The 18,301-nt window shown below is 48.8% G+C and overlaps 2 protein-coding genes across 2 annotated transcripts; both read left to right on the top strand.

The window, feature by feature from the left end:
- Window positions 1-2,150: 2,150 nt before the first annotated feature.
- Window positions 2,151-12,775, top strand: INHBC (inhibin subunit beta C). The gene is made up of 2 exons (XM_025927028.2): window positions 2,151-2,710; window positions 9,950-12,775. The coding sequence occupies exons 1-2, from the start codon at window positions 2,398-2,400 to the stop codon at window positions 10,696-10,698; spliced, it is 1,062 nt and encodes a 353-aa protein (XP_025782813.1). The 5' UTR covers window positions 2,151-2,397; the 3' UTR covers window positions 10,699-12,775.
- A 1,660-nt stretch (window positions 12,776-14,435) lies between these two features.
- On the top strand, window positions 14,436-17,550 carry INHBE (inhibin subunit beta E). The gene is made up of 2 exons (XM_025927022.2): window positions 14,436-15,533; window positions 15,795-17,550. The coding sequence occupies exons 1-2, from the start codon at window positions 15,236-15,238 to the stop codon at window positions 16,544-16,546; spliced, it is 1,050 nt and encodes a 349-aa protein (XP_025782807.1). The 5' UTR covers window positions 14,436-15,235; the 3' UTR covers window positions 16,547-17,550.
- The last annotated feature ends 751 nt before the right edge of the window (window positions 17,551-18,301 follow it).

Here is an 18,301-nt window from a genome sequence, read left to right as displayed (position 1 = left end):
CTCTGTCGCTCTCTCCGCGTTACCTGTGTCTCAAGCCGGCAATCCAGATCCACTGCGATCCTCAGTCCACCTTAAATCCATCAAGCCTGTCAGATTCACCCAAGATTAAAACATAATACTAATTACTGTGAAGTAATTTAAGTGTACAGAGCACTGTCAAAATAGCCTTTCACTTAGGACAGTAAATCTTGCACCCAATATGTGCAATAAATGTTTATGGTATAAATGGACAAAGATGTAGTAGGTGAATGTCCTTTTTTTCCAGATGTGAAAACGTAACTCTACGTAAAAGCAGTTTTAAGTCCGTCCTATTAAAATCACTTACCACCTCCTTTCAAGATAGAGTTCTTTTCCTCAAGAGTCATTTGAAGTTGCAACCTCCCCCATTCTGTCTGTTCTAGGCAAATCAATTTAGTTATTGATTAGATGTATTTGGATCATTTACTGACCAATTCCCTCCGAGAAGCATTGTAGTCTTACGGTGATAGAATTCGACCATTAAATATTTACTATGTCACAAGAACTCCAGTAGGCAAAAAGAATAATAATCAAATAATTATAGTACCATGTATGTGCTATAGAGATAGGTTCAATGTACTATGGAGGCGCCAGAAGGAGCAATTAGCTCTTAGAGGTGAGGGAGATTGAGTAAACTACAGAGAAGTTATATGCTGTGTGCCTTAAACATATACAGTGATGCGTAGCAATTATCTCTCAATAAAACTTGGGGGGAGGGAATTTCCACACCTTTAAACACCTACATCATAGATCAGGCACTATGTGCAATGCTAGTAATATAATGGTAAGCAACAGATACGACTTGAAAAGTTACTGCACTGCAGATGGTGATTGGGGGCATGGCTTCTAGGAAAGAAGAGTCCAGAAGGGCTAATAGTGGCGGAATTTCTTCAGCACATCTAGAGGTACAGGTTACTCTGGTCCACAAACAAACCTACATAGCAGAAATAATAAACTTTTATTAAGCACTTGCTATGTGACAGCCAGTGTAAGTGTTTTTACAAAATTATTTAAATCTCAAGGCTCTGAGATAATCATTACAGATCTATAATCCTGTATTCAAAATCTATTGGGCCAGACATGTTTCAGAATTCAGAAAATTTCAAGTTTTAAAAGGGTAAAATGATACATATGCTATATATTACACAACACCCCTAGGAGTAGGATCCCAGAATCAATATTTTTGGAGTAAAAATGTATAGTCTCAGTACACTTTTTAAAAAAATCATAGATAACCTCCCCTGTGTTCAGGTCAGACTTAGTCACCATATGAGTTATCAAAAAAAAAAAAAAAAGGATTATGGGTTTTTTTTGGATTTTGGTATCATGGGTAACCATTTTTCCCACTTCTGCAATGAAAAAACTAAAGCAAGAGAAGTCAAGAAACTTGCCCAAAGTCACGCCACTAATAAAAGGAAGAGACAGAATTTTGACCAAGGTCATCTAGTTTTTAAAAAAATCTATCTTCCTAACTCTACCCACCATTCCTGCCAGGTAAATCCCTACTGTGGGGACACAGGCCCTTCCCTGGAGAGCCACTGGTCAGGACCTTTGGAGGACCAGGGATTCTGAGAAATCTCAAAATTTCTCTTCCCAAACAGACAAATCCCCAAAAGGTGAGTAAATCTAGCACTCAAGCCCCATTCCCACCTTCAGACTTCCCACTGAGGACACAGAAGACCTGGCTGGAACACTTCCCCTCCTTTGCCTTAACCTTCATACTGGCTAATCTGGATCCCAGCTGGGTAAAACCTAACGGGATAGGGGTGGGAAGGAATAACAAAGGATTCTGCATTATGAACCTCAGGGAGGGAGAAAAGGGGCATGGGGCTTTGAGAAGGACCAGGCAAAGGAAAATATAACTCTCAATTATCCCCACGACAGTGACAGGAAGTGTCATGCCAATGACCCCTCTTGTTTGAGAGTCAGTCACCCTTTAACACTCAGCCTAAAAACCTCTCATCTCTCCCTTTTCCTCCAGGCTTCCCAGCAAGGCTATTGATCTGAAGAGGAATTTCATCTCTAACCTTTGTCCCCAGGCCTGGCAGCTTACTTGGGTAACCCACTGCCTCCCAACATTGGCCCGGGGACATTTCTTTCCCCAAACAAACCAACCTCCCCTCACATCCCCCACTCTGTACTTTCACTGACTATGTGTTCGAGGCTCCTGCCAAGTTCTACCTGTAACTGGCTTCATCTCCCAAGTCAGATGTTTGGCTGCTGTATCCCCTGCAACAAGGAGTCATGCCAGCTGGACACACTCTCCTTCCAGGGCCCCCGGTGGCCAGGTTGGAGTTGAGACCACAGCTGTTGAGACCCTGAGCCCCAGTTTTACAGCTCTGCCTCAGCTGTATCACTCAAAGAGGCCCTCCCCCAGCAATGATCTCCTCATTGCTCCTGGCCTTCCTCCTCCTGGGTCTGGCTCCAGCGGCCATTCCCAGAGCTGACAGTCAGTGTCTGGCATGTGGAGGACCTGCCTTGGACTTGGATCGCCAGCGGGAGCTGCTACTTGACCTGGCCAAGAGAAGCATCTTGGACAAGCTACGCCTCAGCCAGCGCCCAACACTGAGCCGGCCTGTGTCCAGAGCTGCTCTGAAGACTGTGCTACAGCACCTCCATGGGCCCCCCCAGGGGACACTTCTGGAGGCTGACAGGGAACAGGAATATGAGATCATCAGCTTTGCCGACACAGGTGGGTTCCTATGCTATAGATCTTCCCCAAACCACCTGACCTCTCTGGGAAAGGAAACGTCTCCTCCCAGCCTAACCCCTGTCCCCCTCCCCCAAACCATCCTACTCTTGCTTCCCATGGCCTATAATCTCCTAATCCCAGGCTGTCACCCCTCCCCACCCTACCTCCTGCTCTCTCTTATTTATTTTTTTTTTAATTTTTTTTCAACGTTTTTATTTATTTTTGGGACAGAGAGAGACGGAGCATGAACGGGGGAGGGGCAGAGAGAGAGGGAGACACAGAATCGGAAACAGGCTCCAGGCTCTGAGCCATCCGCCCAGAGCCCGACGCGGGGCTCGAACTCACGGACCGCGAGATCGTGACCTGGCTGAAGTCGGACGCTTAACCGACTACGCCACCCAGGCGCCCCTGCTCTCTCTTATTTAGACTTCACCAATGGGCAGCTGGGAAGTGGGTCGAATTCACTTCTTTGGGGACCGCCTGTCTGCATGTCCTCTGGCTCCCACAAACTTCCACAGGCTGTGGTGTGAGCTAATCTACTTCCTCGGCCTGGCCCCTGAGGCTGGGATCTGGGGAGTCTGTCCTTTCTCTGTTCTCCTCATCCCCCAGATGCCTCATTTTAGTAAAAAGGGAAACAGTAGAACACTGGGACTACAGTACCCCTCCAACCTACCCCTGTTCTCTCGTCTTAATACCTTGGGTCCTCACATCAGAACAGGGTCAAAATGGGATTCAGAAAGGTGGGTAAAAGATAGAGGAGAAAAGAGGGTTACCCCCAGAGAGGGAAGAGGAGTTGGAGAATTTAGTGCGTAGAGAGAAGGTCGAGAAATTGGAGACAGGACCCTAGAAACAGAACACAAAGTGATGTCTTTGGCCTCTGAGCCTCTTGCAAGCTCTTTCTGAGGTCTGGAAGATCCTGCCCACTCCTGGCCCCTTTCCCCTGGTCAGCACCTACTCCCCTGTCCCTTCAAGACCCAGTGCTCCCACCCTCAAAAACCCACCCTGACCTGAAGGTGATGGGCTCCCTCTCCCGTGGTTCCCATACCCTCACCCTGAACCTGAACTCTGTGTGGAATTGCCTGTTTCCAGGTTTTCTGTGAAGTCTGTCTTCCCATAAATGTCAATCCCTTGAGATCAAGAACTGTCATTTATTCTTCGCGTTATCACCAGAAGGTAGCATATAGTAGAAATAACACTTGTATGATGTTTACTTGATTCTAAGCCTTTTACACACGCTGACTCCTTAAGATCCGCACAACAACCCAGTGAGGCAAGTACTACTGTTATCCTCATTTTAAAGATACTGAAACTGAAGCACAAAGATGTTGAGTAATTGGGGCACCTGGCTGGCTCAGTCCGTAGAACATGCGACTCTTGATCTCAGGGTCATGAGTTTGAGCCCCACGTTGAGTGTAGAGCTTACTTAAAAAAAAAAAAAAAAAAAAAAGAGGTTGAGTAACTTCTCAAGGTCCTATGACTGGTAAGTGGTGGAGCCAGACAGCCTAGCTCTGGAACCCATGACCTTGACCACCACACTACTCTGCCTCTCATGAACACAGTAGATGACCAATAAACATTGGTTGCGTTAAACAACCAAACCATGCTATAAGTCAGCTTGACCACAGTGTAGAATCATCAGTGATGCATAAGACCCTATTCTAATTCAAAAGGGGATTTCTGCCTGTGATTAAGAACACAAACTGGAGCCAGATAAACCTGGGTTCAAATCCCTGCTCTGCTGCTTATTACTCTGTGACCTCGGTTGTTAATAGTTTTCTCACGTATAAAATGGGGATAATGAGAGGATAGTTGAGAGAATTAAATGAAGTAACACAGGTAATGTTCTTAGAAGGTTAAGGTGGGAAAGAGCAAGAAATCGAAAACTCAGCTCCTGTGCATGAGGGGTTTAGTTGCTGCTGGGAATAAATTAATTAGAAAGTAAGGCAGAATGAAATAATGCTAGAGGAGGGCACAGAGCTTGCTGGGGCAGGGGTTATTCATTGGGTCCTAGCGAGAGAGGAAAGGCTTTCAAAAGAAGATTGCAAATGGACTGGCATTGTAGAATAAGTTTGACTTCAATGGGTAGAGAATGGTAAACACAGTAAATGGAGAGTAAAAGTCTGAAGGAGTAAACTGCATTTGGAGTTGAAAAGTAGCTCGGAGTGGATGAGCACAAGGGTAGACAGATAACAACGAACCATGGCTCCCTTGAACACCAAGATCCTGTTTGGTGTTTTGTTTTGTTTTGTTTGTTTGTTTGTTTGTTTGTTTGTTTTACCTCTGTATCCCTGACACCAGTTCCTGGCAACATTGTGATAATAATGTCAGCTACCAGGTATTTAGTGTGCCTGCCTCATCTCATTTAAAGTAGACTTTATTATTTCCATCTTCTGAAAGCAGAACTGACACTCAAAGAAGATCATTTACATGGCCAAGGTCATACAGTTGCAAGGGGCAGAATTCAAACACTGTTCTCTCTGACTTCAAAGTCTATATACTTTCCACATATTTGCTAATCAATGAATGAGTACAACATTCAGGCCCAAGGGGGCCTGATCTGAGATGACATTTGGAAGTGAGAATAACTGATACCTGGGTTCTACCTTTTTCATTTCAATATGTTAGCTTGAAGTTTTTATTCCAATTTAAGCTATCATCTACACTACAGTATGAAAGCAAGATCTGAGTGTTGCTCTTGGTGGAGATAGGAAGAGAGAGCTTGGGGCTCTGGAGAAACTGGAGTAGGGGCGTTCAGTGATGTCCTGGAACTGCCTCCTACTGGCTCGTGAGAACAAATTACAAACATCTCCCAACTCCGCATCTAGGGTTGTCATGTTAATAGTTTGAAATCAGTCGTGGTGGGAGAATTTATACCACAGAAATTGGCAAACATTACAAATCAGGGTTTAGTTGCCTCCGGAATCCAGTTGTTAAACATTTACCAGCACACCACTGCCTGTGACCTAAAATACAGGTTATCTGCCTGCCACACACCTAACATGCAATGCTGACACAGGGACAGGATAACCATAATAGATACTCCTCTTCAATATGGGAGACAGGGGAGTGGGGGACACAGAACAGTCACTGATCCATGAACGTTCTGATATCCAGCCAGGCACATATCTCGGTCTACCCCAAATCCAGAATTCTCTTGGTTAGGACTGGGTCTTGCTCCTTGCTAAGAATTTCCTCTCCTCTTAAGGAGAGCCCATCAGTGCTCTCCTTGGCTTCTAGATCTACTGTCTCAGCCCTTGGCTCCACCCTCTGAGATGTCTTTCCTTTTACATAGGAAATGACCTGTGTCTGCAGCTGAGAAGTTTTCTCAGCCTGCTTTCTGCCCAAAGAAGTAGGGGGCCCAGAGACATCTTTCCATTTTGAATCATCTCTGTCCCTTTTAGTCCAAACTGGTGCTGCTTTCACTACTAAAATTATCTGTAAAACCCTGTGAGTCTTCTAAATAATGAATTGTAGTCTACTCGATTAGACAAAAGACACTCAGCTTTATCAAGACAGACACCTCTTTAGGTTACAAGGCGGGATATTGTGGGTCAACACTCAAGATCCTTCGAAGCCCTTTTGTCTAGTTGAGAGGATCTACAGAACATCATCTTAAATTTTAGATTTTAACAAGGGTGTTAGATCTTAACAAAGGCTCTTACAGCTGACCCTTTTTTAAATGTTTTGATCTTCACTCAGAGACCATGTTTTGCTGGCAATGCCCTGGATTTGATTTTTACCCTGAGACCATTTCTTACTTTGAGAACCTTTTGCCAGACAGAGAGGTGAGGAATGGAAAAATATCTTATTGTTCAATCTAGCAAGTCCTGTTGGAAATATTTTCTCTAAATTCTGCTTGAAAATTGAACAGTTCCTTTTTTAGTTCATGTCACTCCTGAAATGCCTTCTCATAGGCAGCTAAAATAAGCCAATTGGCACTTCCAGCATTCTGCCTGGAAATATCTTTAGCTAAATTCACAACTTTGTTAGATACCATTTCTAGCTTCCAAGTTACCACAGATGATAGCCAATACATAACACAGGTTCCCCTTTCTCCAGCTTCCAGTGGCAATTTCCTTACTGTTCTTCCTACCTTTGCTAACAGTCTCCTCACCATCCTCCCAACGTCTCCCTGCCACCCGGTCCCAAAGCCAACGCTACATATTTTGGGTCTTTGTCATGGAGCACCCTACTTCTGTAACAAATTTCTGTTTCAGTTATCTCTTAATACAACTAATCAGCCCAAACATAGAGGCTTAAACCAAAAAAGTCAACATTGCTGATGATCGTGTGGTTTGACTGGGCTTATCTGGACAGCTCTTCATCTCCATTTGAGGAGTAGGTAAGGTCACTGAAGCAACTGCATTCAGTCAGGAGCTCGGATGGGACAGGAACATCTAAGATGGTGTCTGATCCTCAAAGTCTCTCATTATTCAGTAGTCTAGCCCAAGTTTCTTTAAAGCCTGGTGGCTGGCCTCCAAAAGGGCAAAACATCATTGTGTAAGCACTTACCAAATTTCTGCTTGAACTGTGTGCTTGCCTATGTCTCACTGGCCAAATCAGGTCACACAGCCATGCCCAGACTTAATGTGGAAAGGAACTGCACCAAGCCATGAATTTTGGGAAGTGTTGTTCATTGGGGGCCAACTGTAATAGCCTACCATAGCCCCTACTTGTTATGTGTCTGCCTGCTTTAACTAGGGTAAATTAAGAGATTTTAATGGGAGGGTGCTTAGTGACATAGCAAGATTAGTTGAGCCCCTCAGACTCTTCATCTAGGATTTGGGAATTGGGGCACACTAGAAGATCATGTCTCTTAGCTAAGAGGAGCTGAGTAAAAGATTCTGTAGACTCGGGAGCTGGGGCCACCATTTTAGGACCTGAGGAAACTGACAAAGGAGAAGTAGATCCACAGGGAGAGAGGAATGGAGTAGTCTTACTTAGAGAGATGGAGATGAGAGATGTCATGTTGGCTTTGAGAGCTGTCGAGAACAACCTTATTCCTGACTTTCCAATTCACACGAAGCCTAGTTGAACTTTATTTTCATTTAACAATCATGTTTTGAGTGCCTATTATGTACTAGACACTACAGAGAATGGTGAACCGTACAGGCACAATCTCCACCTTCATGGAGTTTACATTCTAGATGGTGGGGCAGGGAGGAGGAGAGAAGAGGAGGAGAAGTACATAGTAAACATATGAACAAAAAACAAAAATGACTACAGAGAGTGGTAGTAGCTATAAAGACAGTTAAGCAGGACGATGTATTAGAGAAATGGTCATATTGTTGAAGGCTGCTTTAGATATGTTAGTCAGAAAAGCCTCTCTGAGAAGGAGACATTTGAGTTAAATGCCAAAAAGAAGCCAGTCCTTCAGAGATCTTGGAAAGACATTCCAGACAGAGGAAACAGCACGTGCTGAGACCATGAGGTGAATCCATGTTTGGTGAGTTCATGGAACAGAAAAGAGACAGTATAGGTAGAATATAGTCGTTAAATGGCAGAGTGCCTAATCGTACAAGTTTTTTTGTGCTAAGAGGTTTAGTTTATTCAAATAGCAATGGGAAGCCTTTGAAGGGTCCTTAAGCTAAGGAGATCATCCCATTTATGTAATAAAATGCACGCTGGCTGATATATGGAGAATGATTTGGGGGACAAGAGTGGACCATCTGGGAAGCTATTGCCATAATTCAAGAGAAAAATGATGGTGGGTTGAACTAATATGTAGTAGAGGAGATGGGGATGAGTGCAATTATATTATGAATTGGAGGTGGAGCTGTCAGATATTGCAGATAGTTTTAAAGTAGGGGATGAGGGCAATCAAGGTTTTGCCTCAAGCAATGCATGTATAGGGAATAAGATTGGAGAAGGAATAGGTTTGGGTTGGGGTGGGATAAATCTAGAGTTTATCTTTGAACATGAAGAGTTTAAGATATCATTGGATATCCAAATAGAATATCAGATCAGCAGCTGGATATACAAACCTGAGGATCAGGGAGAGGTCAGGGCCAGGGATATATATTTGGGAGTCATCAGCATACAGATGGAATAGAAAGCCATGGGAATTGATGAGATCATTCTGGGAAAGAATATAGATAGAGAAGAGAGCTCAGGACCTTCAACACTGAGAGGTCAGGGAGAGGAAGAGGAGCTGTCAGTAAGAGACCAAGATAGAGTGGCCAGAGTCGCAAAAACCAAGAGAAGGAAATATTTCAAGAGGGAGGGAATGATTAAGTGTGTCAAACACTGCTTAAAGGTCAAATAAGATGAATATAAAGAGATGAAACCATTGGATTTGGCAGTGTAGAAAGTGTTGGTGATCCTGACAAGAGCAGTTTCAGTGGAGTGGAGGGAATAGAAACCCAATTAAGGTGTTCCAGGAGGTCAGGTAAGGGATGAAGAGAGAAAATTGGACAAGAGTAATAGCGATAGGAAGAAATACATAGAATCATTGTGGTGAGGGACTGGATATGGTTTCTAGAGGTGATAAGGAGGGTAGTGGTGCCACCAATTCTAAGACAGAAAGAGGGGTATATAGGAAGGAAAAGAGTGATTTCCATTTGGGAAAATTTTTATTTTAATGTGCTGGCAGGACATTCATGTGGCAAAATTAAGCGGTTAGAAGTGTAAACCTGAAGGTTGTTGATTCCCAAATCTTTTTTTTTTTTTGAGAGAGAGCTCTAGAGAGAGAAAGTGGGGAGGGGGAGAGAGAGAGGGAGACAGAGGATCCAAAGCAGGCTCCACACTGACAGCAGAGAGCCCGATGCGGGGCTCAAACCCATGAACCATTAGATCATGACCTGAGCCAAGTTGGACACTCAATCGACTGAGCCATCCAGGCACCCCGTTGATTCCCAAGTCCATATTTCTAGTCCAGAGGTGCAAAATGGTCTAGACTAGACGTCCAGATATGAGACTCACCAGCATAAAAATTGTGTTGGCTGACCATGAATGTGGGTAAGAACTCTCTTCAGTGTAGAGTAAAAGGAAGTGAAGGTCAAAGACAAACTATGGAGAACTCTTGCATTGAACAGATGGTCAGAGAAAAAAAAAGCCAGCAAAGAAAATCAAGGAAGACTCATAAGAGTTGTGTCATAGAAGCCAAGAGAGAAAAGATTTTCAATAAAGAAGGGGTGGTCAACAATGCCAAGTGCTGCAGGGAGTTCAAGCATGCTGAGAGTAAAGAGGTAGCACTGACACTCAGAAGACCATAGTGACTAGGGGTTCTTGTGTCCGCAGGCTTTTCCAACATCAACCAGACTCGTCTTGACTTCCACTTCTCCTCTGATAGAACTGCTAGTGCCATGGAGATCCAGCAGGCCAGCGTCATGTTCTTTGTACAGCTCCCTCCCGATACCATCACCTTACCTTTGAAGCTGAGGATCCTTGTGCCAGGCTCACATGACACCAACCTCACCTGGGCCACTCAGCAACTGCTGGAGGTGGATGCCAGTGGCTGGCACCAGCTCTTCTTGGGGCCTGAAGCTCAGGCTGCCTTCAGCCAAGGGCACTTGACCCTGGAGCTGGTACCTGAAGGCCAAGGAGCCCAGAGCTCGGTCATACTGGGTGGGGCTGCCCACAGACCTTTTGTGGCAGCCAAGGTGAAAGTTGGGGGCAAGCACCGGCTTCACCGGCGAGGCATCAACTGCCAGGGTGGGTCAAGGATGTGCTGCCGACGAGAGTTCTTTGTGGACTTCCGTGAGATTGGCTGGCACGACTGGATCATCCAGCCTGAGGGCTATGCAATGAACTTCTGCACAGGGCAGTGCCCACTGCATGTGGCAGGCATGCCTGGCATTGCTGCCTCCTTTCACACTGCGGTGCTCAATCTTCTCAAGGCCAACACAGCGGCAGGCACCGCTGGAGGGGGTTCATGCTGTGTGCCCACGGCCCGGCGCCCCCTATCTCTGCTCTACTATGACAGGGACAGCAACATTGTCAAGACTGACATACCTGACATGGTGGTAGAGGCCTGTGGGTGCAGTTAGTCCGTGTGTGGTATGGACAGCCCAAGGTGGGGTAGGCAAGCATGCCCTCCCGGAAGTACCCTTCCTTGAGAGGAAGAGATGGCCCCATTACTGTCTCTGTCCAGAAGGAGGGCTCCCTCTTCCTGAGCAACTGATGGAAATTATGCCAACTGTGACTTGAGGAGATCTTCATCCAAAGAGAGTCACTGTACATCTTCATGACCACCAGTCTCTCTCCTCAAGCTTAGTCTATCCAGCAAGCCCCACAGGCTCAACTGCCACCCCAGGGACTCTGATCCACCTGCAGCCATTGGCAGTGACATCTAGTTCCTAGGCAGAGATATCCGTAGCCTACCCTTAATCCATCCCATAATCCACAATACTTCCCCCTCTTCCCGCTTGATGGCTGTCACTCCAGGATGAGCTGACCAAGCCCCTTCCCCGATTTTCTGGATTACCAGAGAGCCCCTTCCTTGGATTCACTGGGGATTAGATCACTGTTTTCCAAAGTGAGGTTTACTCTTCTCTGTATCTTGAGCCCCTTTCTTATTTGCCTTGCTGGGCTGCTAAGGCTCTCTTGGCACATCCTTATCCATTCTTTTCCCTGTTCTATGACCTTAGGGGCTGACTCACCTGAGCTCCTTTGGCCTCTGGCTTCCTGCTGAATTTGACTAAGGGGAGACACAAGCAGGAGATCAAAGGATAGGAGGTGATAGAGGCCAGGGTATTTCTTACTCCTGTTCCCTCTTTCTAGTTGCCATGGATCTGTGTGACTGTGGCTGCGGCCTGTCCCTACAACTCCTGTCTGGCTCGCCACTGGCCCCAGCTCTGCCTAGGTTCTGATATCACTGCTTCTGCACTAGGGGCTTGCTAGTCCCGGGGAGTTTCAACATCCCTCCTTGGTTCCCTTAACCCTGCCTCTGTAAATAAGTTCTTTATTAAGTCTCCTTCGTGATACAAACGCAGACAGCTTAATAGTTCTTTTGTCTCCTGCTGAGACCCTGGCTGACACCAAGGATGACACAGAGTTTGCCTGCCTTGTGCACTTCTACTCTCTCTCACACACAGGCTCCTCAGGGCTGAGCTGTTGTGTCTATCCCATACTTCATGCCTCTTCCTTCCCCAGGCTGCCTTGTCTTCTTTCTTAGGCCCCCTCCTCCCCCCCTCCCAGAACCACCTTTGCTGGTCTCAGTGCCGATAAAGACTTAGGTTTTACCTGCTCTTCTCCTCTCTCTATCCTCACTCCGAGAGATGAGACAGATCACTGCTCACTCAGCAACCAGGCTGACAACCTGTGAGCCCTTCTGTGGTGGGAGGCAGAGGCACGGCTCAGAGCTGGCTGCCCTCCCTCACTGAACCCAAGGGCTCCATCCAGGAGACGTGCTTGGAAGCTGAACTGGCCAAGGGCCACTCGCATGGGACAGGGAGAGTAAAAGGAAGGCACGGAATGAGGACAGGGAGGTATTTGCTCTGAGACGGGGTCCTCTCTAGACCTTTGCCCTTCTTTCCTCATCATCCCCTCCCTTTGGCTGGACAGCCCTGAACCATGGGGTCGATATTGTCTGCAGCCCAAGGCCGAGTTTGCGCAAAACCCATGTGTCCTTTGGGTAATGTGATGTCTGTGTTTGCTCAGCTTATAACCCCCTCCTCCCAGGGTCTGAGGTCCCTGGAATAGGAAGCCTAGAAGAGACAGCCTGAAAGGGACGTCCTTAGGGCCCTGCAAATCTGAGCCTTGGGGCTTCCTGAGCAACCCATGGAAGCTCTGCCACCTTTGCCTTGAGGAGATCTTCATCTAAGGACAACATCTAAGGAAGTCTTCTGTGCCTCTTTCCCCCCCTTCCACAGTGTGTCCCCTCCCTACAAGCCACTGTGATCTAACCTCTCTCCCTCCAACTACACCTTCAGTCTCCAGGGGCAAGACAAAGGTGAGATGAAGCAAGGCACTCACTTGGGGGGGCAAAATTGTAAGGGGATGTCAAGAAATTCATCAATTAAGATAAATAATATCTTAATGGAATATTTTTAAAACACCAAAATGAATGCCCCCAAACCCATGATGAACAACATAACAAATTTTAAAATAAACACGGCATCAGTATTACTCTCTTTCTTTTTGGCTCTGCCTTTTGGGAAAAGGGAAAAGGGTGGGTCTGTTTTCTTCCGAACCTTTTCTTCCGGAGCCTCTTGGCCCCTAACTCCAGACTGAGTTGGGTTTTTCTCATGTGGGCAAGATAATCACTCCGGCTTCTACTTCCTTACCCACCCCCAAGCCTGTCCCTCCCCAGCACCCAACCAGGTTGGTGGTAGGGCGGGCCTGTGAGGCAGATGGCTGGGGTATTTATAACCTGGGAGCACTTCTTGGGGAAAGTGACTAAGATGCTAAGAGCATATTTATAGCTGGGTTCTGACGTAAGTGTCAGTGGGGAGGTAGGGCCAGGCCAGGCACAGCAGCAAGAGGATAGGAAGAGCTGAAAATTGGGGGCACCTGATAGAGAGGGTCGGGGAGAAATAGGGTCGGCTGCCACTTTGTTCTGCTTCCCTTGACTCTGTCTCCTGGCACCCACAGGTAAGCCCTCTGAGACACCAAGCGTAGGCTGAATCTTCTTTGCAGTTCCATGTTCCAGACCCTAGGAGCAGAGGGCTGTCACTCTCATCATCCTCAACCAACAGAGAAGTTGCTGAGAGCCGGGGAGAGAACTGGACAGAGGGGTTTGAATATGTTTTGACCCGGGGAGACACGTAGGGAGGAGAGGAGAGCCTCAGAGTCTCATCTCACTGTCCCCTCTCCCCCTTCCCACCACACAGTGCCCCGGGTTTCTAGGAAGAGCCTGGCACCCGTCGCCAAGCTCCATTGCCACGTGTCAATATGACGAGGTCTAAAACCAAAGGTAGCGGCGACGTGGGGCCTGACGACAGCTTCTGCTCTCTGGCAGTGGAGAGAGGGGAGAGCACCGGACCAGCCTCTCTGTCTGCTGTAGGAGAGACAGAGTCCCCAGAATGAGAGGTTGGGAAGCGTCTGCATCTCCCCACTTCTGAGAACAGCCCATTCCCTGGGAAGTTGGTCAACGCTAAGCCAGCTGCGGTCCAGTGGCGCCACACTGCCACATGGTGGACACCGGCGGTACTGAGGCCCAGCCCCCAAAGCACCACTTTTCTTCCCCTGGTGCCAGGTCTAATAGTCCCTTGACAGCCCCCACTGGCTAAAGAGAGGGGAGATTAATCAAATGGAGTAGGGGCACATTTCCCAATCACACTTCTTGCTTTCTAGCTTCTTGAAAAAACCAGGGACACGGAGAGAAAGGCTAGCATGAAGTCAACCCTAAGTTGAAGGTGGAGGGGCCATGGCCCTTCCACTCAGTGAGGAAGCATGGTAAGGAGGGCTGGGATTGGAACTGAGGTTGCTGCAATCATCTTGCTTTGCTCTTAAAAGTCCTTAAAGCTCCCACTTCCTGTCCCCGCTCACAGAGGCCTGGCACCACTTCCAGGATGTCCTAAATTTAGGCAACTCTCACAGTCCCCTTAAAGAGAACCAGCAGCTGGGTATGGGCCCTCCCAAGTCCCATGCCCTTCTGCCAGCCTTGATGGACTCTGCCCTGCTCTAAGATTGCATCACCACCACCCGTACCTCTCTGGTTCCTCAGACATCGTAGCGACATGCCCTCCCCCCCAACCCCCCTCCGTGCTCCAGCCCTCCTCCACGTTGTGCTCCAGTCCAACTGGACTCTGGGCGGCCAGCACAGGCAGGGTCAGGAGGTGACTTCCGTGCCCCGTGGCACTGCCACCTTGGCCTGGGCAGGAGGACTCCGCTCCTCTCCCACCCACAACCTCTCCTTGCTGTCCCAACCCCGTTGCTAGAAATAGAGACCAGAGTTCTCCTTCTGGCCCAGAGATCCTGGAGAAATGACCATCAGAACTCACAGCTGTCTGATGAAAACTGTTGCAGCAGAGGTGGCCGGGCAAGCTAGAAAGACTAGAGGTATGGGGAAAATCGCCCTCCCCACCTAGCTCGTATGGAGTCCCTCCCCTGAGCCCCAGACCTTGGGGACTGAGCATGTGAAATCATTCTCTTTCTTGCATCATGCGTGTCCACATTGCCCCCCCACCCCCCTACCCCACCTCAAACTCAGTGACCAGGGCCAGATGGTGAAACCTGAGCTGGGGCGGGGTGGGGGGGACCTCCACCCCCTCCCCTGCAAGGACCTGATGGGCAGCACAGCTGGCCAATCCTGGGGCTCAGAGGGTAGGTCTGCTGGCTGACCACTAGGTGAGGGAACCCCAGGTTGCGGCTCTAAAGAGGCCCCAGTCAGTAACCAGCCATGAGCTGTGAGGGTCAAACCTGCAGACTACGCTAAACTCAGCTACCCATAGGACCATCCACCTACTGCCTTCCTGAGTCCCAGGAAAGAGAAGACAGGTGGCTCTACCCTTGGCCAAGGGTAGGTGTGGCACCGCTGTCTGCCTCTGCTGTGCCCTCATTGGCCTCCACGCAATCAGATCAACAGAAGGAGCAACTGCCATCCAAGGCTCCTGACCCAACCCAGGGCCATTCACCAGGAGCATGGGGCTCCCTGATGGCCAGCGCCAGCTGGTGCTGCTGTGGGCACTGGTGTGGGCACAGGGGGCAGGGTCTGTCTGTCCCTCCTGCGGAGGTCCCACACTGGAGCCCCAAGCAGAACGTGCTCTGGTCCTGGAGCTAGCCAAGCAGCAGATCTTGGAGGGGCTGCACCTGACCAGTCGTCCCAGAATAACTCACCCTCCACCCCAGGCAGCGCTGACCAGAGCCCTCCGGAGACTGCAGCCAGGAAGTGTGGCTCCAGTGAATGGGGAGGAGGTCATCAGCTTTGCTACCATCACAGGTGGGTGAGGGAGAGAGTGAGGCAGAGAGCAGACCGGGAGAGGGAGGCGGACGGGGAGACTGATGGAAAAGGCAGACGGCGCAGGGTGTGGGAGGAGAAGTTGGGGCGGGGACTGGCTGCGGAGGACGGGGGACCCAAGGCAGCCCCAGTTTCTTCTAAGGGTGGGTGCTAGGGAGCGCCGTGGGTAGGGCTTGCGGGGGTCTCCGAGGAGAGCTTTAGCTCTGCTCACATTCCTCCGTCCCTTCTCCATCTCCCTGGCAGAGCCTTCCACTTCCGCCTGCAGCTCCGTGCTCACCTTCCACCTGTCCACAGCTCAGTCCCGGCACCTGTACCACGCCCGCCTCTGGCTGCATGTGCTCCCCACCTTTCCCGGCACTCTTTCCTTGAGGACCTTCAGGTGGAACCCAGGCAGGAGGCGCCGAGAGTCGCGCACCCTCCTGGCGGAGCACCAGATGACAACCCCAGGCTGGCACGCCCTGACTCTGCCCTCTAGTGGCTTGAGGGGTGAGGCGTCCGCTGTCCTGAAACTCCAGCTGGACTGCAGACTCCCAGGAGGCAACGCCACGGCTGCCCCACAGTGGCTCGTGGACACGGCGGGAGATGAGCGGCCCTTCCTGGAGCTTAAGATCTGGCCCAAGGGGCCTGGAGCAGGCCGCACCAGGAGGAGGACCCCTACCTGTGAGCCCGAGACCCCCTTATGTTGCAGGCGAGACCATTATGTAGACTTCCGGGAACTGGGATGGCGGGACTGGATCCTGCAGCCGGAGGGGTACCAGCTCAATTACTGCAGTGGACAGTGCCCCCCTCACCTGGCAGGCAGCCCGGGCATTGCTGCCTCCTTCCATTCTGCTGTCTTCAGCCTCCTCAAGGCCAACAACCCTTGGCCCTTGGGTACTTCCTGCTGTGTTCCTACTGCCCGAAGGCCCCTCTCTCTCCTCTACCTCGACCGTGACGGCAATGTGGTCAAGACAGATGTGCCAGATATGGTGGTGGAGGCCTGCGGCTGCAGCTAGCAAGAGGACCTGGGGATTTGGAGTAAAGAGATCAGTTGGGGGTTCCCAGGCAAAGGGCATCTGTGGCTGGAGACATTAGATTCCTGATCCACAGCCCCACCCAATGGGTGGGGTGGCAGTATGACTGGGTTGACCCCTAGGGGACCTGAATGGGCATGTACTCGTCCAGACTCTTGCCTATTCCAGGTTGATGTGTGGGGAGATGGGGAAGGTGTGTCCTCTAAAGGAATCTACCCAGAAAGCATGATTGCTTACTCTAACCCCTATGAAAAGATGGCAGAGGTGAGGGAGGGACAGAGGGAGGGAAGGAGAAGGCAGAGAAAAATTACTTCGTCTTTCTCAAGAAGAGAAAGTCCTCAAGTGAGGGGAGGAAGAAGCAGACCAAGATCCCAGCAGGCTTGGGACAGGGGAAACAGGCTGGCCAAGGGTAGGAACTTTGGAAGAGCTCTAAGGGAGCGTCAAGAAAGAGATAGGCAAGGGGCTAAGAGGAGGTGTGTGGGAGAGCCCCAGAACTGGGAGTCAGGAGAGAGGGGTGCTGAGCCCAAGAAGTTCCCTGTTTTTTTTTTTTCCCAGCGGGGGACAGGACGCACTGGGGAGACAAATGTTTATACTTTCCTAATAAAAATGAGGGGAAAACCCAACAAGTATGAGTCATAAAGAAGGGCTGGGGTGATAGTCTAAAGGGATAGGTTTTCAAGGTAAGGTCTAGGGACCCCTGAAAGGTCCCTTGAGACCCTTTCAGGGGTGTTCACAAGGTCAAAACTACTTTTATAATAACACTAAGATGTTATTTGCCTTTTTTATTTTCATTTTCTTAAAAGTATACGGTGGAGTTTTCCAGAGGCTATGTGGCATGTGATTACATCATCTTTCTGACATCATTGTTAATGGGATGTGTGCTTGTGTACTCTTGTGTTACAAACTTTTTTTTTCAGTTTAATTTCTAATATAGTACATTGATATGAACCACACAAACAAAAATTCAATAAATGTTAAGAGTGTAATGGGGGGTGCCTGGCTCTCAGTGGGTACAGCATGTGACTCTTAATCTCTGGGTCATGAGTTCAAGCCCCACATTGGGCATGGAACCTAATTAAAAAAAAAAAAAGAGTGTATCGAGGTCTTGAAATCAAAATGTTTGAGAATCACTGATCTAGAGACCTGGGTGAAGAGGAAAAAGCAGTGTGCTCTAAAAAAGCTTCCCTGAAAGAAAAGGCAGATGGCTGGGACAGGAGCATATGTAGGGTGACCAATGATTTTACCTTCTTCTCCAGTGACCATTGGTGTTGCCTGACCCTCTGTGTATAACTGATGTCTGGGCCAAATTCATATGGGGGAGGGAGGGTCAGACAGGACTCATGCTATGCTCCCCCACAGTTCCTACCTATATTTGTAGGGCCTCAGTCCTCTCCCTAGTTTTACCTTTTCCCCTTGACCCTCAGTCTGAACAGTTAACCTACTAAGTCTCCAGGCCCCAGGAGGTGGTTCTTGGAAGCAGAGCTAGGATGTGGGAGGTCTGTCTGAGGGGTGACAGGAAAGGAAGAGACTCCTTTTCCTCACCATGTTCTCTTCCCTTTCTCATAAAGAAAGGTCATAGAGACTAAAATAGCTGCCCCTTCCCCTGCATCCAGTCACCATGGCAACACAATCCAAAGGGACGGGGCACTCCCCTATCAGACACTACCGTTCTGTACAAGCAGCCTCTTCTAGTGTGCCTTTGCATTTCTTAGGGCTCGTACAATCCCCTCCCTGGGC

This window comes from Puma concolor, chromosome B4, assembly GCF_028749965.1.
Source record: "Puma concolor isolate L17-30 chromosome B4, mPumCon1.1.hap2, whole genome shotgun sequence".
In the NCBI taxonomy this organism is placed as follows: domain Eukaryota; kingdom Metazoa; phylum Chordata; class Mammalia; order Carnivora; family Felidae; genus Puma; species Puma concolor.
Note: the sequence above shows the minus strand (reverse complement) of the source record. Positions and strands in the feature narration are given on the sequence as shown.

What these genes read in the sequence shown, in the direction of transcription:
- INHBC (XM_025927028.2), top strand. Translation starts at nt 2,398, where the DNA reads ATGATCTCCTCATTGCTCCTGGCCTTCCTCCTCCTGGGTCTGGCTCCA. An exon ending in CATCAGCTTTGCCGACACAG is followed by an intron (nt 2,711 to 9,949) that starts GTGGGTTCCTAT and finishes TTGTGTCCGCAG; the next exon opens with GCTTTTCCAACATCAACCAG.
- INHBE (XM_025927022.2), top strand. Translation starts at nt 15,236, where the DNA reads ATGGGGCTCCCTGATGGCCAGCGCCAGCTGGTGCTGCTGTGGGCACTG. An exon ending in CAGCTTTGCTACCATCACAG is followed by an intron (nt 15,534 to 15,794) that starts GTGGGTGAGGGA and finishes TCTCCCTGGCAG; the next exon opens with AGCCTTCCACTTCCGCCTGC.